Consider the following 27,989-nt stretch of genomic DNA (forward strand, 5'->3'; position numbering starts at 1 on the left):
GTTGCAGAGGTCTTGCGAGGGAGAGATGTCGTTGTTTCCGGCGCTAGGGTTCGAGAGCTCTTTGACGATGTTGAAGAGTTCTTTGTTGTTGTGAGCGTTTTTGTCCAGTCGTTCCTTGAATGCGGTTTTCTTGGTGGCGTGGATCAGTTGGTGATGTTTTCGAGTGGCGAGCTTGAGGGTGGTCATGTTGTCTGTAGTTGGGTCTCTGCGCCAGGCTTTCTCGAGGGCCCGGCAGTTCTTCTTGGAGCTCTTGAGTTCGTCGGTGAACCAGGATGCGTTCTTGGTGCCGGGTCTGGCAGGGGGGGTTTTCAGTGGAGCGAGGTCGTCTGCGCAGTTGCTGATCCACCTCGTGAGGTTGTTGGCGGCTAGGTTGGGGTTCGCTGAGCTGGTGGGAGGGTTCTGGCTCAGCGATGTGGAGAGCTGGTCGGCTGTGATCTTGTTCCAGATTCTGCGGGGGACCTGTTGCGGGTGGTGTTGGAGCGTGGTCCTTCTGAAGCCGAAGTGGACGCAGCTGTGGTCTGTCCAGTGGAGTCCGTTGGAGTGGCTGAAGGAGATGTCCTTGCTAGAGGAGAAGACGGGGTCGAGCGTGTGTCCGGCGTAGTGGGTGGGGGTGTTCACCAGTTGCTTGAGACCGAGGTTGGCGAGGTTTTCCAGTAAGGTGGTGGTGTTGCTGTCATTGTTGTTCTCCAGGTGGAAGTTGAGGTCCCCTAGGAGGATGTAGTCAGCGGAGGGGTGGGCGTGCGGGCTGATGAAGTCGGCGATGTCTTCGCTTAATAGTGTGCGTGGTCCCGGGGGTCTGTAGATGAGGGTGCCTCTGAGGGTGGTCTTGGGGTCGGTGTGGATCTGGAAGTGCAGGTGTTCGGCGGCTGCGAGACACCCAGCTAGGGCCTGAAGAGACATCCAGCGAGTGTCTGATGAGACACCCAAGTACTACCTGATGAGACACCCAGCTAGTTCCAGAAGGGACACCCTTCTAGTGCCTGATGAGACACCCAGCTAGTGCCTGATGTATGTGGAGGCTCTCTCAGAAGTGGTGACAGCACATGAAATGAACTAGTCGCCGAAGATCACACGGTTTGGTACAGAGAGGACGAACACACGTTCCTGGTTTCAGAGTGTGTGACTCGACCACTAGCGAACTCTCTTTTCAGACAAGTCCTGGGTGTCTCTCCAGGCAGTAGCTGGGTGTCTCTTCAGGCACTAGCTGGGTGTCTCTTCAGGCACTTGCTGGGTGTCTCTCCAGGCAGTAGCTGGGTGTCTCTTCAGGCACTAGCTGGGTGTCTCTTCAGGCACTTGCTGTGTGTCTCTCCGAGAAGTAGCTGGGTGTCTCTTCAGGCACTAGCTGGGTGTCTCTTCTACATACTTGTGACGTACAGAACTACAAGGACCAGCATGCAAAGCGTTGAAAAGGTCCTTGTGTGGGGCTGAGCGAGTGGAAAGTGGCTGAAGATGAGCAAAGTTAACCCCCATGCCCCCCAGCCCCTCCTGCTGCCCTGTACACCTGTCTGAGGGGGGGGGGGGGTCGTCCGTCGTCTATCTCTACGTCGCCTCCACCCCGCCGCCCTACCTTTGTGTCTATGAACTATGCCGGTTTGTGGTTTGAACATCCGCTTCCCTACCTGTGACCGCCCCACCCCCTCGCCCCGCCCCCTCCGTCCTGGCCCGCCCCCCAGGGACCGCCCCCCTCCGCATGAATGACCCGAGATGAGCCTCTGTAAATGGAGACAGCCTCCCAGGAGTGAGTCTGTCTCTCCCCCTATCCCGGAGTGAGTCTGTCTCTCCTCCTGCCCCGGAGTGAGTCTGTCTCACTTCCACAAGGGAGGCTGTCTCTCCTCCTGCCACAGAGTGAGTCTGTCTCTGCCCGTGTCCAGGAGTGAGTCTGTCTCTGTCTCTCCACCTGCCCAGGAGTGAGTCTGTCTCATGAGTCTGTCTCTCCCCCTGCCCCGGAGTGAGTCTGTCTCTCCCCCTGCCCCGGAGTGAGTCTGTCTCTCCCCCTGCCCCGGAGTGAGTCTGTCTCTGCCCGTGTCCAGGAGTGAGTCTGTCTCTGTCTCTCCTCCTGCCCCAGAGTGAGTCTGTCTCTCCCCCTGCCCCGGAGTGAGTCTGTCTCTCCCCCTGCCCCGGAGTGAGTCTGTCTCTCCCCCTATCCCGGAGTGAGTCTGTCTCTCCCCCTATCCCGGAGTGAGTCTGTCTCACTTCCACAAGGGAGGCTGTCTCTCCCCCCTGCCACAGAGTGAGTCTGTCTCTCCCCCTGCCCAGGAGTGAGTCTGTCTCTCCCCCTGCTCAGGAGTGAGTCTGTCTCTCCCCCTATCCCGGAGTGAGTCTGTCTCACTTCCACAAGGGAGGCTGTCTCTCCCCCCTGCCACAGAGTGAGTCTGTCTCTCCCCCTGCCCAGGAGTGAGTCTGTCTCTCCCCCTGCCACAGAGTGAGTCTGTCTCTCCCCCTGCCACAGAGTGAGTCTGTCTCTGCCCGTGTCCAGGAGTGAGTCTGTCTCTGTCTCTCCACCTGCCCAGGAGTGAGTCTGTCTCATGAGTCTGTCTCTCCCCCTGCCCCGGAGTGAGTCTGTCTCTCCCCCTGCCCCGGAGTGAGTCTGTCTCTCCCCCTGCCCCGGAGTGAGTCTGTCTCTGCCCGTGTCCAGGAGTGAGTCTGTCTCTGTCTCTCCTCCTGCCCCAGAGTGAGTCTGTCTCTCCCCCTGCCCCGGAGTGAGTCTGTCTCTCCCCCTGCCCCGGAGTGAGTCTGTCTCTCCCCCTATCCCGGAGTGAGTCTGTCTCTCCCCCTATCCCGGAGTGAGTCTGTCTCACTTCCACAAGGGAGGCTGTCTCTCCCCCCTGCCACAGAGTGAGTCTGTCTCTCCCCCTGCCCAGGAGTGAGTCTGTCTCTCCCCCTGCTCAGGAGTGAGTCTGTCTCTCCCCCTGCTCAGGAGTGAGTCTGTCTCTCCCCCTATCCCGGAGTGAGTCTGTCTCACTTCCACAAGGGAGGCTGTCTCTCCCCCCTGCCACAGAGTGAGTCTGTCTCTCCCCCTGCCCAGGAGTGAGTCTGTCTCTCCCCCTGCCACAGAGTGAGTCTGTCTCTCCCCCTGCCACAGAGTGAGTCTGTCTCTGCCCGTGTCCAGGAGTGAGTCTGTCTCTGTCTCTCCTCCTGCCCCAGAGTGAGTCTGTCTCTCCCCCTGCCCCGGAGTGAGTCTGTCTCTCCCCCTGCCCCGGAGTGAGTCTGTCTCTCCCCCTGCCCCGGAGTGAGTCTGTCTCATGAGTCTGTCTCTCCCCCTGCCCCGGAGTGAGTCTGTCTCTCCTCCTGCTCAGGAGTGAGTCTGTCTCTCCCCCCTGCCACAGAGTGAGTCTGTCTCTGCCCGTGTCCAGGAGTGAGTCTGTCTCTGTCTCTCCTCCTGCCCCAGAGTGAGTCTGTCTCTCCCCCTGCCCAGGAGTGAACTTCTCTCACTTCCAGAAGGGTGTCTGCCTCTCCCCAGCTAGGTTTTGGTCTCCTCACGGTTTGCCCTGTGGCCCCTCCTCCGGGGCTAAGCCGGCCCTGTCTCTCCTCCTCCCCGGCTCTGTCTCTCCTCCCACAGAGGTGTCTCTCCTCCCTCGGGGCGGTCCCTCCCCCCCCTCGCCCCCTCCCTCCCCCTCCCGTATCAGGTTTACGGAAAAGCGGAGTCAGAGGAGTTCAGGAGTCTGAGAGACATCCGAGGGGGGCGAGAGAGACCCCCAGAGATAAACACTTAGGAGAGGGACCACCCTCCCTCTGAGGGACTCCCCGAGAGTGAGAGAGGAGGGGTCTCTGCCCAGAAGTTCAAGACCCCTGAACAAACTTGGATATCCGAGAGAGAGAGAGAGAAAGAGAGAGAGGACGGACGGATGAGACCCCTGGGATGAGAGAGAGACCTCTGAGGTGAGAGAAGCCCACGCTCCAGAGGAGACAGACTCTTCAGATGAGAACATCTCCTGAGGGGAGAGACTGAGGGAAGGTGAGACCCCTGGGGCGAGAGAGACCTGCTCCCAGGTGCAACCTCTGAAACTGAGGTGAGGCCTTAAGGCGCTAGACACCTGCAGCCAGAGGTGTTTGAAGATGGGGAGAGACAGCCCGAAGGACAGACAGTCCAAGGAATAGAGAGCCTGAGGAAGAGACATCCCTGGGGGAGACAACTCGAACTAGAGACTACTGGCGGAGAGACAGCCCTAAGAAAAGACACCCTACGGGAGAGACAGCTCGAACGAAAGACTGCTCGGGGGAGAGACAGCCCGAAGGACAGACAGTCCAAGGAATAGAGAGCCTGAGGAAGAGTCATCTCTGAAGGAGACAACTCGAACTAGAGAATACTGGCGGAGAGACAGCCCTAAGGAGAGACAGCTCGAACGACAGACAGCCTGAGGAAGAGTCATCCCTGAAGGAGACAACTCGAACTAGAGACTACTGGGGGAGAGACAGCCCTAAGAAGAGACACCCTGGGGGAGAGACAGCTCGAACGAGAAACTACTGGGGGAGAGACAGCCCTAAGGACAGACAGTCCAAGAAGTAGAGAGCCTAAGGAAGAGACATACCTGGGGGAGAGACAGCTCCAACGAGAGACTGCTGGGGGGGGGGGGCAGAGACAGCCCTAAGGACAGACAGTCCAAAGGAGAGCCACCCTGGGAGAGACAGCTCGAACGAGAGACTGCTGAAGGATGGATGACCCTGGGAGAGCCCCGGCCGGAGGATGAGACTGGCCCCCCCAGGAGCTCCCGAGACACCCCCGCCGAGCCCCAGGGCCCGGGGCGAGACAAGCGGAGAGACCCCCGAGGAGGATGTTCACCCGGGGCTCCAAGAGACGCACCTCGGGCAGACAAGGGGTGAGTGGGGCTGGGCCCGGGGGGCGGGGGGGCTAGGGGGCAGGGGCTGAGTGACGTCACTGGCCTGGGTGGGAGTGACGTCACGTGAGGCATTTTGCGTTCTTGCATTAGGTAAAGTTTCCCAGGGTACCCGACCTGAGGGTACACTGGCCTGGGGGTACCCTGGCCTGGGGGTACCCTGACCTGGGGGTACCCTGACCTGGGGCTACCCTGGTCTGAGGGTACCTGGTCTGAGGGTACCTGACCGGGGGGGGTGTACCCTGGTCTGAGGGTATCCTGACCTGGGGGAGGTGGGCTGTTCTGAGGGTACCCTGGTCTGAGGGTATCCTGACCTGGGGGGGCTGTTCTGAGGGTACCCTGGTCAGATGGTGCTCAGACGTTGTTTCAAGAGGCGCTCAGACCGTGAAGAGACTCCAGACCCCACCCCTGCGCTCTCTTTACTCGAGAGCCGGGCGGGTTTAATGTGAAAAGCATTGGTAAAGCCAGCAGGCCTCTAAGGGTGGATTGTTACCACGTTGTGTTACGGATAGATTGTATTTTGTTACATGAGGTCTGACAGATTACCACCGAAGGCAGGGGTCTCGGAGGCGGTCACTGGCCTGTCCTGGGGCCGGGGTCACGCCGATGGTAAAGGCCACAGGCCTCATGGGGTCACTGGGACAGGTGCGCCAGCATCAGTCGCCAGAACCAATCAGTGGGATCTGTTTATTGTGAAAAGCTGTGACCAGTACTGAAGCCTCATTGACTTATTGTGAAAAGCATGTGTTAAAGGCAATAGGCGACTTTTTTAGGTCTCGCCTAGGCAGTGCGCATGCCTTGCTCTAGGAGAGGGCCTTTAGCAATCGGTCTTCACTTTTCAAGCACTTGTACTTGTGGCGGCATCCATCTTGCAGGAGCGAGCAGCAGCACGTTGTTTGTAATTAACGTGGCCGCGCCGCTGCTCGCTCCCGCAAGGTGAATGCCGCCACAAACAAGAGTGCAAGTGCTTGAAAAGTGAAAGTAGTGGTCTCACCTCACCTCCCGTGAGATGTAGCCTTGTACCTAATTTGTTCACATTTAGATTACTAAATGTTATAACACCAGCTTCTGCATGCGATCATCATGCGTGATTAATCCATTAATCTCCCCATGGTCCCCCTGTTTACTAAAAATGGGGTGGTAAGGAACATTCACAAGCACTATAAGAAGGGACCACCCCGTTAAATCTGTTTTGTGTTCTATCTACTCCCCATTTTTTTTTTAGGTCTCGCCTGACCCAGTGCATGCGCTGGTCTGGCGAGACATTTAGTGAGGGCTCAAAAAATGCTACCATGGTCAGCCTAGAGCTACAGTGCATGTGCGCGGGCACGCGCCTAGGAGCAGAGGCGCCAAATGGCAAACCTCATCATGCTCATTAAGCGCCCGTGATCACTTTCACTTTCGCCCGCGATCACTTTAGCAGGACCCCTTTGATATTCTCGTTCAAAGAATAGCAAACATCAAAGAACATGTTGTTGTGTTATTGCTTTGCTGCGCCTGTTTGACTTACAACGTGCTTTCTCTTTCGCCAAACTCGATGTTTGTGTTCCTTTATTTTGAGTTGCTTTTAGTATTACTGTTTTGTGACTTAAGGAAATGTTACAGTGAAACTAGAAAATGTTCAGTGTTTATTTTTGATCGCAGCGGCTGCTTCTTGTCCGTTGCACAATTCAGGCAGTCCTTTCAATTGGCGCTTTCATGAGGACATGATGAGGAAGCTGTAAACTTTTGGCACATTCTCTTTAAAAGTACAGCATGTTGGCGACTGGTTAGTCGATTAGACCTATGTAGCGCTTTAGGTCTCAAAGCGCTATGGTGGGTGCAACAGTTATAAGTCATGAAATATGGGGTGCAACTCACAAGGAAGGGGCAGGTTTAAGGGCACATTGGCTGCAATCGAACTCTTAAGATGATGGGCTGTGTGGATCCATTATCAGCACTCAGTCTTCACTAAGTGATCTTGTTTTGTTGTTGTGTTAATGCTGTGCTGCGCCCGTTTTGACTTACAACGTGCTTTCTCTTTCCCCAAACTCTATGTTTATGTTCCTTTATTTTGAGATGCTTTTAGTATTACTGTCACACACAACCACACACACCACACACACACACACAACCACCCACGCACAGCCTCACGCACAACCCCACGCACAACCCCACGCACAACCCCACGCACAACCCCACGCACAACCCCACGCACAACCCCACGCACAACCCCACGCACAACCCCACGCACAACCCCACGCACAACCCCACGCACACACAGCCACACACACACAGCCACACACACAACCACACACACACACAACCACACACACACACACAACCACACACACACACAGCCACACACACACCAAACAAACACACACAACCACACACACACACAACCACACACACATCCACACACACAACCGCAGCCACACACACACCGAACAACCCCACACACAACCCCACACACACAACCACACACACACAACCAGACGCTCATCCACAACCACACGCACATCCACAACCACACACACATCCACAACCACACACACAACCACACACACACAGCCGCAACCATACACACAACCACACACACACACAACCACACACACACACAACAACCACACAACCACGCATACAACCACACACACACAACCACATAGCTCTCAGTAGGGTGATGAGTGAGTACCTCATAGCTCTAATTAGGCCCTGGGTAGGGTGATGAGTGAATACCTCCATAGCTCTGAGTTGGCCATGGGTAGGGTGATGAGTGAGTACCTCATAGGGCTGGGCAGGCCCCGGGTAGGGAGATGAGTGAGTGCCTCATAGCTCTAAGTAGGCCCCCGGTAGGGTGATGAGTGAGTGCCTCATAGCTCTAAGTAGGCCCCGGGTAGGGTGATGAGTGAGTGCCTCATAGCTCTGAGTTGGCCACGGGTAGGGTGATGAGTGAGTACCTCATAGGGCTGGGCAGGCCCCGGGTAGGGAGATGAGTGAGTGCCTCATAGCTCTGAGTAGGCCCTGGGTAGGGTGATGAGTGAGTGCCTCATAGCTCTGAGTACGTCTGAGGTAATGTGACGAGCGAGTATAATAAAACTTTATTGTTTTGATTAATTAAAATCATTACAATCATCCGTTTGTGGCATCACAGAATATTAAAGTAGCATTCATCTGAGGTTGTTTAAGAGAGAAAAAAGAAGGAAAAAAACTAAATGAAATTAATTCACGTGATTGAACAACTTATTAGTCATATTAAAAAGGACACTTGGGAGCCGTTATTGTCCCGTATGAGTTAGCGTCTACTAAAAATGAACACAGGGCGAAAACCAGGATTATGAAGATACATAGTAGGTACTGCTAAAAACACAAATCCTGTTAAAACAGTAAGAACACTACATATGATGACTTAATGGTCCTGAGACACGTGGTGTCCGTAAATTGTCTATGTAAAGAATACAGCCTCGATCGGCTGCTATTTCACGGTACAAAGGGGTAGATCATCCCATTTAATGTTGACCGTTGTTTACTTGTTGGCGTTCCCGGTTGTAAATCTTGTTGCTGCTCTTGTCATGAACTTGGTAAACCGAATGTTAAGCATTGGGTTGTCCGGGTTCATTGATGCGAGTATGGCTTGTCTGCATGTACGCATACCCAGTTTGTTCCATTCGCTTTTTAAAATGGTCTTCCGGTCGTCGATAAGTACTGGACAGTGACAGGCCACGTGCTCGATTGATTCCTTGTCACTACCACACACCCTGCACGCTACCTCGGTGTTTGCACGTTTCCAACTCGGCAGGTGGTACAAGAATTGCAATTCTGAGGGCCATGAATCTTTTTTTCCATAACACAGAGTAGGTACATGACGGGTATGGGGCCATGACCCCTGGCTTGAACCATGGAATGATTGTCCAGGCGTGCTTACGTTTAGCAAGTTGAGCTCTGCCCGAGTGAAAGGACCAGAGGCGAACATTCCTCTTGATATAAATTTTGAGGGCCTGCTGTGATGGATTCGGAATCCAGAAGTTTCAATGAATCAAGTAAATGGCTCTGGTATGTTCCACCAAGCTGACCGACGGAGATCCTGCCACAGGAGGGCCTCCAGGCTTCCTTTTCTTGAACTACGCAGCTTGTTGCACAGCCTTATGAATGCTCCAGCCCCAACCGCGTGGGGGTCTTGAAGGCCGAACTCAAGGCGTATTTGAGCAGGGGATGAGGATTTCGGCAGGTTCAACGCTTGTTTGAATGTTCTTGTTGTTATTTTATTCACAAGACTGTTGTCCTTCCTTTGCTTGATCTCCTGGCCGTAGGTGAGGAAGCCGGTGATTTTTGCATTCATGATTGTTATGAGCGGGTCAGGGATGGCCCGGAAAGTTGTCTTGCGAGTGTCTTGAATGCAGCCTGGATAGACAGAGCTTTGGCTTCTACCTCGTCTCTATATTTGGAGAAGGAGCCCCTTCTGTCCATGTGGACCCCCAGGTACTTGTAGGTGGTTGCTTTTTCTACGCTCTTACCGTTGTATAACCAACCGCCGCCTCTGTATTTCCTTGACCCAAAAGTGATTGCCCTTGTCTTCGTTAGAATCAGTTCTGATTTGTTTCTGATGGTTTAAAGGGACAATTGATCAAGGAGTCTTTGTAAGCCAACCCTGGTGTGGCTCAGCAGAACCAGATCGTCTGCGTACAATAGATTACGAACTCTCACCCCAGCGAGTTTTGGTGGATGAGAGTTAACCTCATCGAGTGACTCTGACAGATCAGAAATGAAGAGGTTGAAAAGAAGAGGCGCTAACACGCAGCCTTGTTTCACTCCGTGTGATGTTAATACTTTCCTTGATATGTGTGATCCGTCCCCAAGTTTTATGCGGATCCAGGTATTGGTGACGAGCGAGTACCTCATAGCTCTGAGTAGGCCCCGGGTAGGGTGATGAGTGAGTGCCTCACAGCGCTGTGTAGGCCCCAGGTAGGGTGATGAGTTCAAGTTCAAGTTCAGTTATTTGTATAGCGCACTACTCCCCCAGAGGGTCTCAAGGCGCTTGGGGGAGGGGGTTCATTATTTATCGAATAGCCAGGTTTTAAGTTCTTTTCTGAAGGAAATGTGGTTCTGTGTAAGGCGGAGGTAAGTGGGGAGAGAATTCCAGGTCTTGGCCACCAAGTAGGAGAAGGATCTTCCTCCCATGGTGGATCTATGGATGCGCGGAACTGCTGCGAGGGCTTGATTGGAGGATCTTAGTTGCGGGTGGGTGTGTAGAAGGACAGACTTTTGTTGAGGCATTCGGTTCCTAGGTCGTAGAGGGCCTTGTGTGCGTGGGTGAGGAGACGGAATGTTATTCTCTTGTTGATGGGGAGCCAGTGGAGATCCTTCAGGTGACCGGTAATGTGATCTTGGCGAGGGATGTCCAATATGAGTCTGGCTGATGCGTTGGAGTTTTTTCTTTAATTTGGCTGTGATTCCGGCGTAGAGGGTGTTTCCATACTCCAGTCGGCTAGTGACCAGTGCGTGAGTGACAGTCTTTCTTGTCTCGGAGGGGATCCAACAGAAGATTTTTTTGAGCATACGAAGTACGTTGAAGCAAGAGGATGAGACGGCGTTGACTTGTCTGGTCACCGAGAGGGAGGAGTCTAGGATGAAGCCTAGGTTACGTGCGTGGTCTGTGGGTATGGGTGCTGTGCCCAGGGCCGATGGCCACCATGAGTCGTCCCAGGCAGAGGGGGATGATCCTAGGATGAGGACTTCCGTTTTGTCTGAGTTAAGTTTTAGGCGGCTGTTTTTCATCCATTCGGCTACTTCTTTCATGCCTTCATGGAGATTGGTTTTGGCGGTGTTAGGGTCTTTGGTGAGGGAAAGGATCAGCTGGGTGTCGTCAGCGTAAGAGATGATGATGATGTGTTGTCGCGCGATGGATGCGAGTGGACTCATGTAAACGTTGAAGAGGGTGGGACTGAGTGATGATCCTTGTGGTACTCCGCAGATGACTTCGGTGGCCTCTGATTTGAATGGGAGAAGTCGGACTCTTTGGGTTCTCCCAGTGAGGAACGAGATGATCCAGTCCAAGGCTTTTCCTTGTATGCCGATGTTGCTGAGGCGTTGTATGAGGGTGCTATGACGGACTGTGTCGAAGGCGGCGGAGAGGTCGAGTAGGATGAGGGCAACTGTTTCTCCGTTGTCCAGTAGCGTTCGGATGTCATCTGTCGCTGCAATGAGGGCGGTTTCGGTGCTGTTTGGCTCGAAAGCCGGACTGTGAGGTGTCGAGGGAGTTGTTGGATTCAAGGAAGGCGGCGAGCTGACTATTGACGGCTTTCTCAATGACTTTGGCAGGGAATGGGAGGAAGGAGATGGGGCGGTAGTTCTTAAGTTCAGTGGGGTCCGCTGTGGGTTTCTTCAGGAGGGCGCTGAGTTCAGGGCTGGGTACGCCTCCGGTAGGGAGATCAGTGAGTACCTCACAGCTCTGAGTATGCCCCGGGTAGGGAGATGAGTGAGTGCCTCATAGCTCTGAGTAGGCCCCGGGTAGGGAGATGAGTGAGTGCCTCATAGCTCTGAGTAGGCCACGGGTAGGGAGATGAATGAGTACCTCGTAGGGCTGAGTAGGCCCCGGGTAGGGTGATGAGTGAGTACCTCATAGCTCTGAGTAGGCCCCGGGTAGGGAGATGAATGAGTACCTCGTAGGGCTGAGTAGGCCCCGGGTAGGGAGATGAGTGAGTGCCTCATAGCTCTGAGTAGGCCCCGGGTAGGGAGATGAGTGAGTGCCTCATAGCTCTGAGTAGGCCACGGGTAGGGAGATGAATGAGTACCTCGTAGGGCTGAGTAGGCCCCGGGTAGGGTGATGAGTGAGTACCTCATAGCTCTGAGTAGGCCCCGGGTAGGGAGATGAATGAGTACCTCGTAGGGCTGAGTAGGCCCCGGGTAGGGAGATGAGTGAGTGCCTCATAGCTCTCAGTAGGCCCCAGGTAGGGTGATGAGTGAGTACCTCTTAGGGCTGGGTACGCCCCGGGTAGGGAGATGAGTGAGTACCTCATAGGGCTGGGTACGCCCCGGGTAGGGAGATGAGTGAGTAAATCCTAGGGCTGGGTACGCCCCGGGTAGGGTGATGAGCGAGTACCTCATAGGGCTGGGTACGCCCCGGGTAGGGAGATGAGTGAGTACCTCATAGCTCTGAGTAGGCCCCAGGTAGGGTGATGAGTGAGTACCTCTTAGCTCTGAGTAGGCCCCGGGTAGGGTGATGAGTGAGTACGTCATAGGGCTGGGTAGGCCCCGGGTAGGGTGATGAGTGAGTACCTCATAGGGCTGGGCAGGCCCCGGGTAGGGTGATGAGTGAGTGCCTCATAGCTCTGAGTAGGCCCCAGGTAGGGTGATGAGTGAGTACTCCATAGCTCTGAGTAGGCCCCGGGTAGGGAGATGAGTGAGTACCTCATAGGGCTGGGTAAGCCCCAGGTAGGGTGATGAGTGAGTACCTGATAGGGCTGGGTAGGCCCGGGTAGGGAGATGAGTGAGTACCTCATAGCTCTGAGTAGGCCACGGGTAGAGTGATGAGTGAGTACCTGATAGGGCTGGGTAGGCCCGGGTAGGGAGATGAGTGAGTACCTCATAGCTCTGAGTAGGCCCCAGGTAGGGTGATGAGTGAGTACTCCATAGCTCTGAGTAGGCCCCGGGTAGGGAGATGAGTGAGTACCTCATAGGGCTGGGTAAGCCCCAGGTAGGGTGATGAGTGAGTACCTGATAGGGCTGGGTAGGCCCGGGTAGGGAGATGAGTGAGTACCTCATAGCTCTGAGTAGGCCACGGGTAGAGTGATGAGTGAGTACCTCATAGGGCTGGGTAAGCCCCAGGTAGGGTGATGAGTGAGTACCTGATAGGGCTGGGTAGGCCCGGGTAGGGAGATGAGTGAGTACCTCATAGCTCTGAGTAGGCCCCGGGTAGGGTGATGAGTGAGTACCTCGTAGCTCTGAGTAGGCCCCGGGTAGGAAGATGAGTGAGTACCTCGTAGGGCTGGGTAGGCCCCGTGTAGGGAGATGAGTGAGTATGTCATAGGGCTGGGTAGGCCCCGGGTAGGGAGATGAGTGAGTACCTCACAGCGCTGTGTAGGCCATGGGTAGGGAGATGAGTGAGTGCCTCAAAGGTATAAGTAGGCCTCAGGTAGGGAGATGAGTGAGTACCTCGAAGGGCTTGGTAGGCCCCGGGTAGGGAGATGAGTGAGTATGTCATAGGGCTGGGTAGGCCCCGGGTAGGGAGATGAGTGAGTACCTCGAAGGGCTGGGTAGGCCCCGGGTAGGGAGATGAGTGAGTACCTCGTAGGGCTGGGTAGGCCCCGGGTAGGGAGATGAGTGAGTATGTCATAGGGCTGGGTAGGCCCCGGGTAGGGTGATGAGTGAGTACCTCACAGCGCTGTGTAGGCCACGGGTAGGGAGATGAGTGAGTGCCTCAAAGGTATAAGTAGGCCTCAGGTAGGGAGATGAGTGAGTACCTCGTAGGGCTGGGTAGGCCCCGGGACGGGTGATGAGTGAATACCTCGTAGCTTTGAGTAGGCCCCGGGTAGGGAGATGAGTGAGTACCTCGTAGGGCTGGGTAGGCCCCGGGTAGGGTTTGGGGTGCTTTCCCCAGAAGGGGCCTGAGACACTACTTCTTAGATGCTGTGGTAAGTCGAGTGAGAACAGCGCCCCCTGTGGCTGCTGGTGGAATAGCGGGGCTTTTGTCTGCGATCGGTCTTCTTGGCGCTTCTTTCTCACTGGCTCTGGTGTGGTGACCCAGCTGGGGTTCGATGGCCCCTGTCCCTCCCCTTCCTTGGGGCTGCTTGAGTGTTCTTCCGGGTCACACTGCCCCAGGGGGGACAAGATCCCTTCTCTCTCTGGCAGTTTTCCTCTCGGGGTCTCTGTGGGGCAGTGCTTTAAATGGAGGGGCGATGAGGGGGGGCAGTGGGACTCTAATCCGGGGAGCGCGTATTAGGGAGAGGGGCTGTAATCCGGGGGGAGGGGCAGCAGAGCCTCACCGTTGCACCCCGAGCACAGGCCTGGATTACTTTAGTAATCCCCATGACTTTCACCCCCTCCCCCGTGCCCCCGGCTGCCACCCAGGCCCTGCATGGCACGCCAGCGGCTGCCAGCTGTTAGGATGAACACCCCCCCCCCCCCCCGACCTCATTTCCCTTAATCCAAAGGCCGCCGCTTGTTGCAGGACAGAAATGGGGGGAGGGGGTGGGGGCTGTGGCCTAACAAATGCCTCCGCAGGCCCGCAGTGCGGTGGGGCCCCGAGCTCCAGAGGGTCCCCTCAGCACATTACCCGCCCGGCATGGGGCCCCTCCGTGCATTTTGCAGATGAGGTGGGGGTGGGGGGGGTCCCTGAGTCCAGCTACAGAGAGGGGGGGGGTCACTGCCCTTGAGGCACAGACAGGTGTGGGGGGGTCGCCGTCCCTCCTGAGGGCCGAGCTCATGACTTATCCCTGCTCGGGAAGCCTGAGGTGACGCACAGGGCAGTGACAAAGAGCTCGAGTCCTGGCAGGGAAGAGATAACAAGCTTTTACAATGCAACAGGCCTCTCAATGACATTGTTTCGAGCTCTTGGCCTTGTAAATGTTATTGTTGTGTTTATTTTTGATCGCTTCCTGAAGCATTCATTCAATGGTGCAATGCAGACTGGCGATAGCTCACTTTGTTGTAATTGTGAGATCTATTGCATCGCATGTGTACTGTGGCACATCCTCTCTCGAGCACACATGTCATGGCCCAGCACCATCTTTGTTGAAGAGTTGCCCCTCCAGAACTGGCACTGTGCAGCCCTGCACGCGTGGGGGAGTTACACACAGGCACAGACATAGGAGCCAGCAACACAGGGAGACAGCACGGACACAAGACGCAAGCAGCGCCGACTGACCATCACCGTGTTTACCACAGTGAAGCCAGATCAAGTGGTTATGCCAATGCTTGTTTTTACACATAGAAGGCAGTTAACCTCGTTATAGTTGAAGCAGACCCTTTTCTTACTATATGGCTGGAACCTCCGGCTGCGCATGGCAGCCCTTTTCAAGTGGTCCTCGAGGGGGCGCCACAGCAAGGCTCCCCATGTCCCCATCACTAGAGTGACCGGGCCATAGACGTGTTCAGGCATCCCCTGTGTATTAGACGGCGAAACACAGTCAATCTTGCAGCCCTGCAGATTCCGCTCCCAGGGCCCTCTTTGGTGTGAAATGTGGCCCGTAGTGGCCCTCCCACAGATTGACTATTTCTGAGGGCGCCGCTAACTCAACAAATGAAGAATTAACTGGTATTAGAAGGTTTTGCGGAAGATAACATATGTGGATCCCTGGTTTGCTGTGCCAATTCACACAAGTTGAAGGGCCCCTGGGCTGAAGTCTCTCAGGGGCCCATCTCCGAACATGCCACGAGAAAATATGCGATAAACAAAGCAACGGTACTATTTCAAAGCTTTTTTTGATAACGCGTAAGCTAATTTAAGTAATTCCGATCTGGTAACCAGTTGCAGACCGTATTGGCGTTTTATGTGAATCCGCTGTGTTATGAAAATCTTCTTGAATCCTTTTTGAAGTTTTGACGTCGATGCAAAATTGTCTTTAGGCAGGGTCGTAACACAACATTGGGCCTTCCTTACTAAGATCGTAGCCAAATTATTAAGACAGGAATCTGCTATGTAGAAACAAAGATATTTATTTCAAGTAATAAATACCAGAAGGCCCACCGGCGGGTCCTGACAGAAGTGCATATGAACAAGAAATCTACGTTCCATTTCACCGTGTAAATACAGACCCAGATCCCATGATGTTAATACATCATAATGTGGCCTTAACTCTCGGCCTGCCACTTGTGCACAGTGCCAGTGGGGACCCCCGGAGCTAGTTACGCCACTGATTCGCAAATATTTATAAAGCCACCTCAACAGCACCTGTCCTTCAGTGTCCCTCGGCAGCAGGGCCTCGATTTGATGGATGAAGTAACATCAGCCCTCCACGTGGCCTCCCGGCAATTGTTGACCCGGGGGTCGATGGGCAGCGCCTAGACGTCGGGCGGGAATTCAGGGGAAACAAGAGGGTATGTACAGCTAGCAAACAGGCAGGCACAACAGTCAGTGGACCCTCACTGCTATCAGCGATGGGAAAGGTTTATGAATTCCATTGAAAGGCTGCGGTTTCCGGAAACCCGACATAGACTGGGACTTTTTAACTTCGTAACAACGGAACACAAAGCGTGCCTGCCGCAAGCTGAAAGTCATCCGCTTCCACCACTCTGTCAAGGACACAGCAGTCTGAAAGTTTTACAGGAATGGATTCCAAAGCTGGACAATAAATGAAATTCAACATTTAATTGCGGCATTTGGTGACAGAAATGTCCCACCCATGCCTGTTGTAAAATATGAAAAGCCATTGTCCATGGAAGGGCAAGCTGGTGCCTCTCTTCTAATGGTGTCTCGCGGCGCTAAGGGAGCCCTAATAAAACAAGCTCTCCAAACAGTGCTTCTTTGTTACCTCCTTGTCTCATTATGGGATGGCCCATCTGGACTGGATCCTTTGGTTCACGGCTTGTTTATATAACACGCCTCCTTTAGATAAGAAATTGCTTCACGACAGCCGTAAAGCACACGATCCAGTCCGGATGGGCCGTCCCAAAAGGAGAAAAGGCAGTAACAAAGAAGCCTCATTTTCAATCGGAGGCCACCGTTTACCATAAACAATGACGCCATCCAATGAAAATGAGGGACGGGGCTTTAAGTCCCCATCTGCAATCTCCTCTCTCAAAATATGTCTCGCAGAGCGTCCAGCGCATGTGCGCTGCACGCTAGGCGAGACCTAAAAAAAACAGGACAATGAAGCTACCCATACACACAAACAACCAGCACGAGGCGTGTACAACGGAGGGAGGGAGGGGGTGGCTGCAGCCGGACCGGGCCATTGCACCGGCTGGAAGGGCTGGATCCACGTCAGGCGGCAGCAGAAGTTTGGGTCTCCTTACATATACCATGGGTGGGTGCCCCGGGGGCGGGGGGAGGAGGTGGGGCTAGATATCTCTCCTTCTGAGACGTCTGCCAGCCCATCTATTCAGACAGGCCAGAGGGGCTGGGTCCCCGTCAGGTGAACACAGAGGTTGGGACTGCTGGCATGTACCGGGGTGGGTGTGGCGGTGGTCGTGTGATGCAGATCAGAAAGGCAGGCGGGGCCTGGGAAGAGTCGGCAGCTGCCGTGGTATCTGCTAATGGACAGGCTTTGGCACCTGGGGCTTGTCCTGATGAGAGACGGGTCACTCCCGGCTCCCTCTAAGGACACAAACCCCTAGACAGCCCGGGCACCCCTCTGGTGGGCACCTGGCACCGCTGCTAGTTGGCGTTCGCCCACTCTGGGCTAGCAAGACTTCCACTTCCCCAGACCTTTAGACTGGGCCTCACTGCCCTGGCACTGGGGTGGAGTCACAGGCCTCTCTTCTCACTGCCCTGGCACTGGGGTGGAGTCACAGGCCTCTCTTCTCACTGCCCTGACACTGGGGTAGAGTCTCAGGCCTCTCTTCTCACTCCCCTGGCAATGGGGTAGTCTCAGGCCTCTCTTCTCACTGCCCTGGCACTGGGGTGGAGTCACAGGCCTCTATTCTCACAGCCCTGACACTGGGGTAGAGTCTCAGGCCTCTCTTCTCACTGCCCTGGCACTGGGGTGGAGTCACAGGCCTCTCTTCTCACTCCCCTGGCAATGGGGTAGTCTCAGGCCTCTCTTCTCACTGCCCTGGCACTGGGGTGGAGTCACAGGCCTCTATTCTCACAGCCCTGACACTGGGGTAGAGTCGCAGGCCTCTCTTCTCACTGCCCTGGCACTGGGGTAGAGTCTCAGGCCTCTCTTCTCACTGCCCTGGCACTGGGGTGGAGTCACAGGCCTCTCTTCTCACTGCCCTGACACTGGGGTAGAGTCACAGGCCTCTCTTCTTACTGCCCTGGCACTGGGGTTGAGTCACAGGCCTCTCTTTTCACTGCCCTGACACTGGGGTAGAGTCCCAGGCCTCTCTTTTCACTGCCCTGACACTGGGGTAGAGTCTCAGGCCTCTCTTCTCACTGCCCTGGCAATGGGGTAGTCTCAGGCCTCTCTTCTCATTGCCCTGGCACTGGGGTGGAGTCACAGGCCTCTATTCTCACAGCCCTGACACTGGGGTAGAGTCTCAGGGGCCTCTCTTCTCACTGCCCTGGCACTGGGGTGGAGTCACAGGCCTCTCTTCTCACTGCCCTGACACTAGGGTAGAGTCTCAGGCCTCTCTTCTCACTGCCCTGGCAATGGGGTAGTCTCAGGCCTCTCTTCTCATTGCCCTGGCACTGGGGTGGAGTCACAGGCCTCTCTTCTCACTGCCCTGGCACTGGGGTAGAGTCTCAGGCCTCTCTTCTCACTGCCCTGGCACTGGGGTAGAGTCTCAGGCCTCTCTTCTCACTGCCCTGGCACTGGGGTGGAGTCACAGGCCTCTCTTCTCACTGCCCTGACACTGGGGTAGAGTCACAGGCCTTTCTTCTCACTGCACTGGCACTGGGGTTGAGTCACAGGCCTCTCTTCTCACTGCCCTGGCACTGGGGTTGAGTCACAGGCCTCTCTTCTCACTGCCCTGGCACTGGGGTGGAGTCACAGGCCTCTCTTCTCACTGCCCTGACACTGGGGTAGAGTCACAGGCCTCTCTTCTCACTGCCCTGACACTGGGGTAGAGTCCCAGGCCTCTCTTCTCACTGCCCTGGCACTGGGGTTGAGTCACAGGCCTCTCTTCTCACTGCCCTGGCACTGGGGTGGAGTCACAGGCCTCTCTTCTCACTGCCCTGACACTGGGGTAGAGTCTCAGGCCTCTCTTCTCACTGCCCTGGCACTGGGGTGGAGTCTCAGGCCTCTCTTCTCACTGCCCTGACACTGGGGTAGAGTCTCTGGCCTCTCTTCTCACTGCCCTGGCACTGGGGTGGAGTCACAGGCCTCTCTTCTCACTGCCCTGACACTGGGGTAGAGTCAGAGGCCTCTCTTCTCACTGCCCTGGCACTGGGGTTGAGTCACAGGCCTCTCTTCTCACTGCCCTGGCACTGGGGTGGAGTCACAGGCCTCTCTTCTCACTGCCCTGACACTGGGGTAGAGTCCCAGGCCTCTCTTCTCACTGCCCTGGCACTGGGGTTGAGTCACAGGCCTCTCTTCTCACTGCCCTGGCACTGGGGTGGAGTCACAGGCCTCTCTTCTTACTGCCCTGGCACTGGGGTGGAGTCTCAGGCCTCTCTTCTCACTGCCCTGGCACTGGGGTTGAGTCACAGGCCTCTCTTCTCACTGCCCTGACACTGGGGTAGAGTCGCAGGCCTCTCTTCTCACTGCCCTGGCAATGGGGTAGTCTCAGGCCTCTCTTCTCACTGCCCTGGCACTGGGGTGGAGTCACAGGCCTCTCTTCTCACTGCTCTGACACTGGGGTAGAGCCGCAGGCCTCTCTTCTCACTGCCCTGGCAATGGGGTAGTCTCAGGCCTCTCTTCTCACTGCCCTGACACTGGGGTGGAGTCACAGGCCTCTCTTCTCACTGCCCTGGCACTGGGGTGGAGTCACAGGCTTCTCTTCTCACTGCCCTGGCACTGGGGTAGTCTCAGACCTCTCTTCTCACTGCCCTGGCACTGGGGTGGAGTCACAGGCCTCTCTTCTCACTGCCCTGGCACTGGGGTGGAGTCACAGGCCTCTCTTCTCACTGCCCTGGCACTGGGGTAGAGTCTCAGGCCTCTCTTCTCACTGCCCTGGCACTGGGGTAGAGTCGCAGGCCTCTCTTCTCACTGCCCTGGCACTGGGGTAGAGTCTCAGGCCTCTCTTCTCACTGCCCTGGCACTGGGGTGGAGTCACAGGCCTCTATTCTCACAGCCCTGACACTGGGGTGGAGTCGCAGGCCTCTCTTCTCACTGCCCTGGCACTGGGGTAGAGTCTCAGGCCTCTCTTCTCACTGCCCTGGCACTGGGGTGGAGTCACAGGCCTCTCTTCTCACTGCCCTGACACTGGGGTAGAGTCACAGGCCTCTCTTCTTACTGCCCTGGCACTGGGGTGGAGTCACAGGCCTCTATTCTCACTGCCCTGACACTGGGGTAGAGTCGCAGGCCTCTCTTCTCACTGCCCTGACCCTGGGGTAGAGTCACATGCCTCTCTTCTCACTGCCCTGACACTGGGGTAGAGTCGCAGGCCTCTCTTCTCACTGCCCTGGCACTGGGGTAGAGTCACAGGCCTCTCTTCTCACTGCCCTGGCACTGGGGTGGAGTCACAGGCCTCTCTTCTCACTGCCCTGACACTGGGGTAGAGTCACAGGCCTCTCTTCTCACTGCCCTGGCACTGGGGTAGAGTCACAGGCCTCTCTTCTCACTGCCCTGGCACTGGGGTGGAGTCACAGGCCTCTCTTCTCACTGCCCTGGCACTGGGGTGGAGTCACAGGCCTCTCTTCTCACTGCCCTGGCACTGGGGTAGAGTCACAGGCCTCTCTTCTTACTGCCCTGGCACTTGGGTGGAGTCACAGGCCTCTCTTCTCACTGCCCTGGCACTGGGGTGGAGTCACAGGCCTCTCTTCTCACTGCCCTGGCACTGGGGTGGAGTCACAGGCCTCTCTTCTCACTGCCCTGGCACTGGGGTGGAGTCACAGGCCTCTCTTCTCACTGCCCTGGCACTGGGGTGGAGTCACAGGCCATTCTTCTCACTGCCCTGGCACTGGGGTTGAGTCACAGGCCTCTCTTCTCACTGCCCTGGCACTGGGGTGGAGGAGTCACAGGCCTCTCTTCTCACTGCCCTGGCACTGGGGTGGAGGAGTCACAGGCCTCTCTTCTCACTGCCCTGGCACTGGGGTGGAGTCACAGGCCTCTCTTCTCACTGCCCTGGCACTGGGGTGGAGTCACAGGCCTCTCTTCTCACTGCCCTGGCACTGGGGTGGAGTCACAGGCCTCTCTTCTCATTGCCCTGGCACTGGGGTGGAGTCACAGGCCTCTCTTCTCACTGCCCTGGCACTGGGGTGGAGTCACAGGCCTCTCTTCTCACTGCCCTGGCACTGGGGTGGAGTCACAGGCCTCTCTTCTCACTGCCCTGGCACTGGGGTTGAGTCACAGGCCTCTCTTCTCACTGCCCTGGCACTGGGGTGGAGTCACAGGCCTCTCTTCTCACTGCCCTGGCACTGGGGTGGAGTCACAGGCCTCTCTTCTCACTGCCCTGGCACTGGGGTAGAGTCACAGGCCTCTCTTCTCACTCCCCTGGCACTGGGGTGGAGTCACAGGCCTCTCTTCTCACTGCCCTGGCACTGGGGTAGAGTCACAGGCCTCTCTTCTCACTCCCCTGGCACTGGGGTGGAGTCACAGGCCTCTCTTCTCACTGCCCTGGCACTGGGGTGGAGTCACAGGCCTCTCTTCTCACTGCCCTGGCACTGGGGTGGAGTCACAGGCCTCTCTTCTCACTGCCCTGGCACTGGGGTAGAGTCACAGGCCTCTCTTCTCACTCCCCTGGCACTGGGGTGGAGTCACAGGCCTCTCTTCTCACTGCCCTGGCACTGGGGTTGAGTCACAGGCCTCTCTTCTCACTGCCCTGGCACTGGGGTGGAGTCACAGGCCTCTCTTCTCACTGCCCTGGCACTGGGGTGGAGTCACAGGCCTCTCTTCTCACTGCCCTGACACTGGGGTAGAGTCCCAGGCCTCTCTTCTCACTGCCCTGGCACTGGGGTTGAGTCACAGGCCTCTCTTCTCACTGCCCTGGCACTGGGGTGGAGTCACAGGCCTCTCTTCTCACTGCCCTGGCACTGGGGTTGAGTCACAGGCCTCTCTTCTCACTGCCCTGGCACTGGGGTGGAGTCACAGGCCTCTCTTCTCACTGCCCTGGCACTGGGGTAGATCACAGGCCTCTCTTCTCACTGCCCTGGCACTGGGGTGGAGTCACAGGCCTCTCTTCTCATTGCCCTGGCACTGGGGTGGAGTCACAGGCCATTCTTCTCACTGCCCTGGCACTGGGGTGGAGTCACAGGCCTCTCTTCTCATTGCCCTGGCACTGGGGTAGAGTCTCAGGCCTCTCTGCTCACTGCCCTGGCACTAGGGTAGAGTCGTAGGCTGGGCCCGAGTCCCCTGTGTACACGAGCTGTCGGTGTCCGGGGTTTAACACAGGGAACTGATTCCCTAGTATACACGAGAGCTGTCAGTGTCCAGGTATTAACACAGGGCACTGATTCCCCTGTGTACACGAGCTGTCGTTGTCCAGGGTTTAATACAGGGCACTGATTAACCTGTGTACAAGAGAGCTGTTGTTGTCCAGGGTTTAACAAAAGTCACCGTTTCCCCTGTGTACAAGAGAGCTGTCGGTGTCCAGGGTCTAACAAAGGTCACTGTTTCCCCTGTGTACACAAGAGTTGTCGGCGGCGTCCAGGGTTCAACAAAGAGCACTGATTCTCGTGTATAAGAGAGAGCTGTCGGTATCCAGGGTTTAACAAAGGTCACTGTTTCCCCTGTGTACACGAGAGCTGTCGGTGTCCAGGGTTTAACAAAGGGCACTGATTCCCGTCTATAAGAGAGAGCTGTCGGTGTCCAGGGTTTAACAAAGGCACTGATTCCCGTCTATAAGAGAGAGCTGTCGGTGTCCAGGGTCTAACAAAGGGCACTGATTCCCGTCTATAAGAGAGAGCTGTCGGTGTCCAGGGTTTAACAAAGGCACTGATTCCTGTGTATAAGAGAGAGCTGTCGGTGTCCAGGGTTTAACACAGGGCACTGGTTCCCCTGTGTACACGAGAGGTGCTGGTGTCCATGGTTTAACAAAGGGCACTGATTCCCCTGTGTATGTACACAAGAGCTGTACGTGTCCAGGGTTTAACAAAGGGCCCTGATTCCCATGTATGTACTCAAGAGGTGTTGGTGTCCATGGTTTAACACAGGGCACTGATTCCCCTGTGTATGTACACAAGAGGTGTTGATGTCTATGGTTTAACAAAGGGCACTGATTCTCCGGTGCACAAGAGAGTTGTCGGTGTCCGTGGTTTAACAAAGGGCACTGATTCCCCTGTGTATGTACACGAGATTTGTTGGTGTCCAGGGTTTAACAAAGAGCACTGATTCCTCAGTGTACATGAGAGCTGTCGGTGTCCAGGGTTTAACAAAGAGCACTGATTCCTCAGTGTACATGAGAGCTGTCGGTGTTGCCTGGGGTGAGGTTTTACTCCTGTTTGTGTTTCGAAGCTTCACAGGTGTCCCTGCTTCTGCATAGGTGCCTCAAAGGCTGAAAGTGTTGTGTTTTCCTGTTTTTAGGTCGAGCCTGTAACAGCGCACCGGCGATGTTCTGGCGAAGACTTCATGTAAGGGTTTAGAAAATTAACCTAAGAATCTCACACGCTCATGCGTGTGCTATTCTTTTTGGCCCACGCTATTGGCCTTTGCGTGCATCTTTTTAACAAAGACAGCACGCAATTGGCCAAAGGCGGGTGCATTGCTCTGCCCATGGCCTATTGGTGGCGGTTACCCGCACGGCCGCTATGTGGTTTCAATTATTGTGCCCAGACACGGGTGCGATGTTAGACGGACCGGGAGGGTCGGCCGAGATTACGGGGAGAGGTCTCCGGGGAGAGCCGTCTCCAACGACTGTACAGACAAGTAACTTCCCCCCCACAGACGGACACCACACAAGACTGAAGGTTAACGAGACTTTATATGCAATTCTTAGGTTACGATGGTATGATACAAGGAGGTCTGGACTCAGGGGTCCCCTCGATTCAAGTCTTTGGCTGAGGAAAGGGGTAGCGGGACAGTCTTAGTTACCAATGAGTACAAAATAGCTCTCAATCCTTGAGCTCGGCGTTCGAGATGATCGGGCCGTGGCGGAGCCAAGCAGGTCCCGAGATGGATGAAGGAAAGATGACGGTCCGCGGCGGAGCCTGCAGGTCCCGGTGAAAGATGACGGTTACAACGGTCCGCGGCCACGCCAGCAGGTCCCGACGACGATGAAGACTGTAGGTTACGACGGCTGTGGCAGCGCCAACAGGCAGGATGATGGTGCACAGGACAGAGCTACGGCAGCGCCAGTAGTCCGTCCAGGATGAGTTCCTCTTTACGTCTCTCGACTCCAAGATACAACTGCCTTCCTGCTCTGGAGCTGCCCCAGTTATAGGGCTGGCGTGCTTTGATGTCCGGACCCTCGCACTTGGAGGTCGGGAGGTCCGGGATGAGGGAGTCCAGACACCCAGCAGGGGGGTGGAGCCAGCGCCCGGGGAGGCGATGGGCGAGCGGCACTTGGCGGGGGAGAGCCATCGGCACCTCTTTCCCCCATTGACTTGCCAAGTAGCCCGCTCACCTCCTGGGTGGAGGGTGGTGCCGGAATGTCTGAGGCCGGGCTGGGCCCAGGGTTGAGGTCGATCGGGGGCCAGGCGGCCTCGTGATGAAGTGTCCAAGATGGCGGCCCAGGCTGGGCGCGTGGGCCGGCAGTGGATCGGACCCACGAGGTCAACGTGCTCGAGACAGGGGTCCCTGAGGGGATGGAGGACGTGCAATGGTGGTGTGTGGTACTTGTGTGACCGGGCTCGGGCCTGGTTGAGCCGGGGGAGAGCGGCCCTTCACGTGGCCTGTCCAACATGCGTCCCCCCCAGCTGAAGGCGGGGAGAGTTACCCATCCTCTTGGGGACTCTCTTCGTCGAGGCGGAAAAACCGGGACAGGCCATCCGCGTTGGCGTGATCTGGCCCGGGCCGATGTTCGACTGTGAAGTCCATACCTTGCAAGGAGATGGACCAGCGTAGCAACTTTGGGTTTTCCCCCCGCATGTGCATCAGCCACTGCAGGGGTCGGTGGTCGGTCTGCACCCGAAAGTGGGTGCCAAAAAGGTAGGGCCGGAGCTTCTTGAGGGCCCATACCACCGCGAAGGCTTCCCTCTCTATGGTGCTCCAGCGTTGCTCCCGTGGTAGGAGTCTCCGGCTGATGAAGGCCACCGGTTGATCAAGACCTTCGGTGTTCACTTGAGACAGGACCGCCCCAATGCCCTGGTCGGAGGCGTCCGTCTGGACGACGAACTCCCGGCTGTAGTCTGGGGCCTGGAGCACAGGGGCGGAACACATGGCGGCCTTCAACTGTTCGAAGGCCGTTTGACACTCTGGGGTCCAGTTCACTTTCTTGGGCTGATTCTTTGACGTGAGTTCTGTGAGCGGCCCCACTATGGTACCATAGTCTTTCACGAACCTTCGGTAATAGCCCGTGAGGCCCAGGAAGGCTCGTACCTCGGTTTGGGTGATAGGGGGCTGCCAGTTCTGGATGGCGGCAATTTTCAGCTGTAGAGGGGCCACTAGGCCGCTTCCCACCTGGTGTCCGAGGTAGGTCACAGACCCTTGTCCAATTTGACACTTGCTGGCCTTGATCGTGAGGCCAGCTCGCTGAAGGGCTTGCAGCACTGCTCGGAGGTGGTGGAGGTGCTCGGTCCAATGGTTGCTGTACACAGCGATGTCGTCGAGGTAGGCGGCGCTGAACCCTTCGAGCCCCGCCAGGACCTGATTGACGAGCCGTTGGAAAGTCGCTGGGGCATTCTTCATGCCGAAGGGCATGACCGTAAAATGGTAGTGCCCATCGGGGGTGGAGAAGGCAGAACGTTCTTGTGCTCGGGGTGTGAGGCCGATCTGCCAATAACCTGCGGTCAGGTCGAAGATGCTGAGGTAGCGGGCAGCTCCCATTCGGTCGACCAGTTCATCTGCCCGGGGGATGGGATGTGCGTCTGTTTTGGTGACTTCATTCAGGCCCCGGTAGTCGACGCAGAACCGGAGTTCTGGTGTGGCTCCGGGGGCGGCTGCTTTGGGGACCAGTACGACCGGGCTGGCCCATGGACTGTCTGAGGGCTCGATGACCCCGAGCGTGAGCATCTTGGCCACTTCCGCCTGGATGCAGGCCCGTACCCGATCAGGTACGCGGTAGGCCCGGTGGCGGATAGGAGGGCTGTCTCCGGTGTCCACATCGTGCACACACCAGGAAGTGACACCTGGGGTGAGGGAGAACAGACTGGCGAACTGTGACAGGAGGGCTTAGCACTCTTGGCGTTGTTCTCTGGTGAGGGTCTCCGAGAGTCGGACCCCATCCACGGAGCCGTCCTGCTCCTGGGTCCGCAGGAGGTCAGGGAGAGGCTCGGAGTCGTCTTCGACCCCATTGTCTGTGGCCATCAGTAGGCTGAGTTCTGTTCGTGCAAAGTGGGGTTTCAGTCTGTTGGTGTGGAGGACTCGGAGTGGGTTCCGGGAGGACTCCATATCGATCAGATAGGTGGCAGGACCCTTGCGCTCGATTACCTTGAAGGGCCCCGTCCATTTGTCTTGGAGAGCGCATGGCTCCGTGGGGGACATTACCCATACCTGTTGTCCCGGTTCGAATTCAATGGATGAGGCGTTCTGGTCATACCATTTTTTCATGTCCTCTTGACTGGCCTCTAGGTTGGCTTTTGCTAGGTCTCTGAACCGCCGGGACTGGTTGCGGAGGGTGAGGAGGTACCGGAAGACATCTGGAGGGTTCTTGGCCGGAGGCATCTCCCAGCCTTCCTTGATCAGGCTGAGCGGCCCCCGCACTGGGTGCCCGTATAGCAGTTCAAATGGGCTGAAGCCTAGGGATTTCTGTGGGACCTCTCGGTAGGCGAAGAGGAGGCACGGCAGCAGCACGTCCCACTGGCGACGGAGGGGCTCTTCCAATCCCCCGATCATCCCTTTTAGCGTGCGGTTGAACCGCTCAACAAGTCCGTTCCCTTGGGGGTGATAGGGGGTCGTGAATCGGTAGGTGACCCCACACTGTTGCCAGAGGGATTTCATGTATTTAGAGATAAAGTTCGTGCCTCTGTCGCTGACGACTTCTCGGGGGAACCCTACACGGGAGAAGATCCCCATCAGGGCCCGGCCGACCACTGGGGCTGTCACGGTCCGGAGAGGAACAGCCTCAGGGTAGCGGGTGGCGTGGTCCACTAGCACCAGAATGAAGCGATGGCCTTGTTTTGTACGCGGGTCCAGGGGTCCCACAATGTCTATTCCGACCCTCTCAAATGGGGTCGTGACTACTGGAAAAGGTTGCAAGGGGGCCTTTAGTTTACGGCCGCTCTTCCCACTGGCTTGGCACGTGGGGCAAGATCGGCAATGCTGGTGCACATCGTTTCTCATTTTGGGCCAGAAGAAGTGGGTCACTAGGCGACTGTAGGTCTTATCTTGTCCCAGGTGCCCTGCCAGGGGGACATCGTGGGCCAGGTTTAGCAGAAAGTCTCTAAAGCGGAGGGGCACTACTAGTACTCGGTTGGCCCCCAGCTCGGCGATTCTTTGCTCGCTGTACAACAGATCACTGTCCCAGTAGACCCAATGAGTTCCGGAGGTATCCCCTGCGCTTTGGGCGAGCGCTTGTTGGCGAAGTCCCTCTAGGGAGGGACAGGTCTTCTGTTCCTGGCGAAATTGTTCTTGTGTGGGCCCCCCCTCTTGGGCCCACTGGTCAAGGTTAGCGAGGTCGGAAGGTTGAGCAGGTTCGAGGGGGGTGTCATGGTCGGTGGGCTCGGCTGGGGCGACCGGAGGCGGTGGCGCCGGCCATTCTGGTTCTTCCGGGTGATGGTTGGCACGGGCGGCCATGGACCGGGTGGTGACGCACGCCCAGTCCGGGACGCCTAACATCCCTAAGTGTTCTTTTCGCTCCACGGCTGCCCACGGGGAGCTCTCCAGGTCATTTCCGAGGAGGCAGTCCACGGGGGCGTCGTCTCGGACCGTCACCTTCAACATGCCGGAGACCCCTCCCCACTCAAAGGGGACGCAGGCCATCCGACACAGACTTTCCGAGTTGTCGGCTGATCGCACAGGGCAGAGAATGTTCGGTAGATATTGTTCTGGGGTCACCAGGTGACAGCGGACGGCTGTCACACTGGCCCCGGTGTCCCGAAGGGCTTCGGCCCGTCGTCCATTGATGCTCACCCATTGGCTGTACTTCTGGGTGTTAGCGGGTAGGGGGACCCGCGGGACCATGTCTCTTCCCCCTAAGCACGCGAGAGTCATGGCGGCTGGCTCCCACTCCTGATACTCTTGCTCGCCTGTTTCTTGTTCCTCGGAGATCTGTTCTTCCCCTAGTGCCGCGGCGGCCACTTGGCGGGGTTTTGGACTCTGATACTGCGGGCAGCTTGGGTCGTTTGCATAGTGGCCGACTCGTTGGCATCGGTGGCACGTGACATTGGCTCTGTACCCCGGTCGCGCCGGGGTGCTGCCCCGGTTGGCCGGGGGGGTGGTG

General features: G+C 56.6%; 1 protein-coding gene across 1 annotated transcript in view; it reads left to right on the forward strand.

The window, feature by feature from the left end:
• Positions 1-2,998: 2,998 nt before the first annotated feature.
• Positions 2,999-27,989, forward strand: part of PRICKLE3 (prickle planar cell polarity protein 3) — a 129,647-nt gene continuing 104,656 nt past the window's right edge. The window contains exon 1 of the mRNA XM_086940158.1: positions 2,999-4,817. Within this exon, the coding sequence (XP_086796284.1) occupies positions 4,773-4,817 (45 nt within the window). The 5' untranslated portion in view covers positions 2,999-4,772. The remainder of the gene's footprint in view (positions 4,818-27,989) is intronic.

This window comes from Lissotriton vulgaris, chromosome 10 (genome assembly GCF_964263255.1).
Source record: "Lissotriton vulgaris chromosome 10, aLisVul1.2, whole genome shotgun sequence".
NCBI lineage: Eukaryota > Metazoa > Chordata > Amphibia > Caudata > Salamandridae > Lissotriton > Lissotriton vulgaris.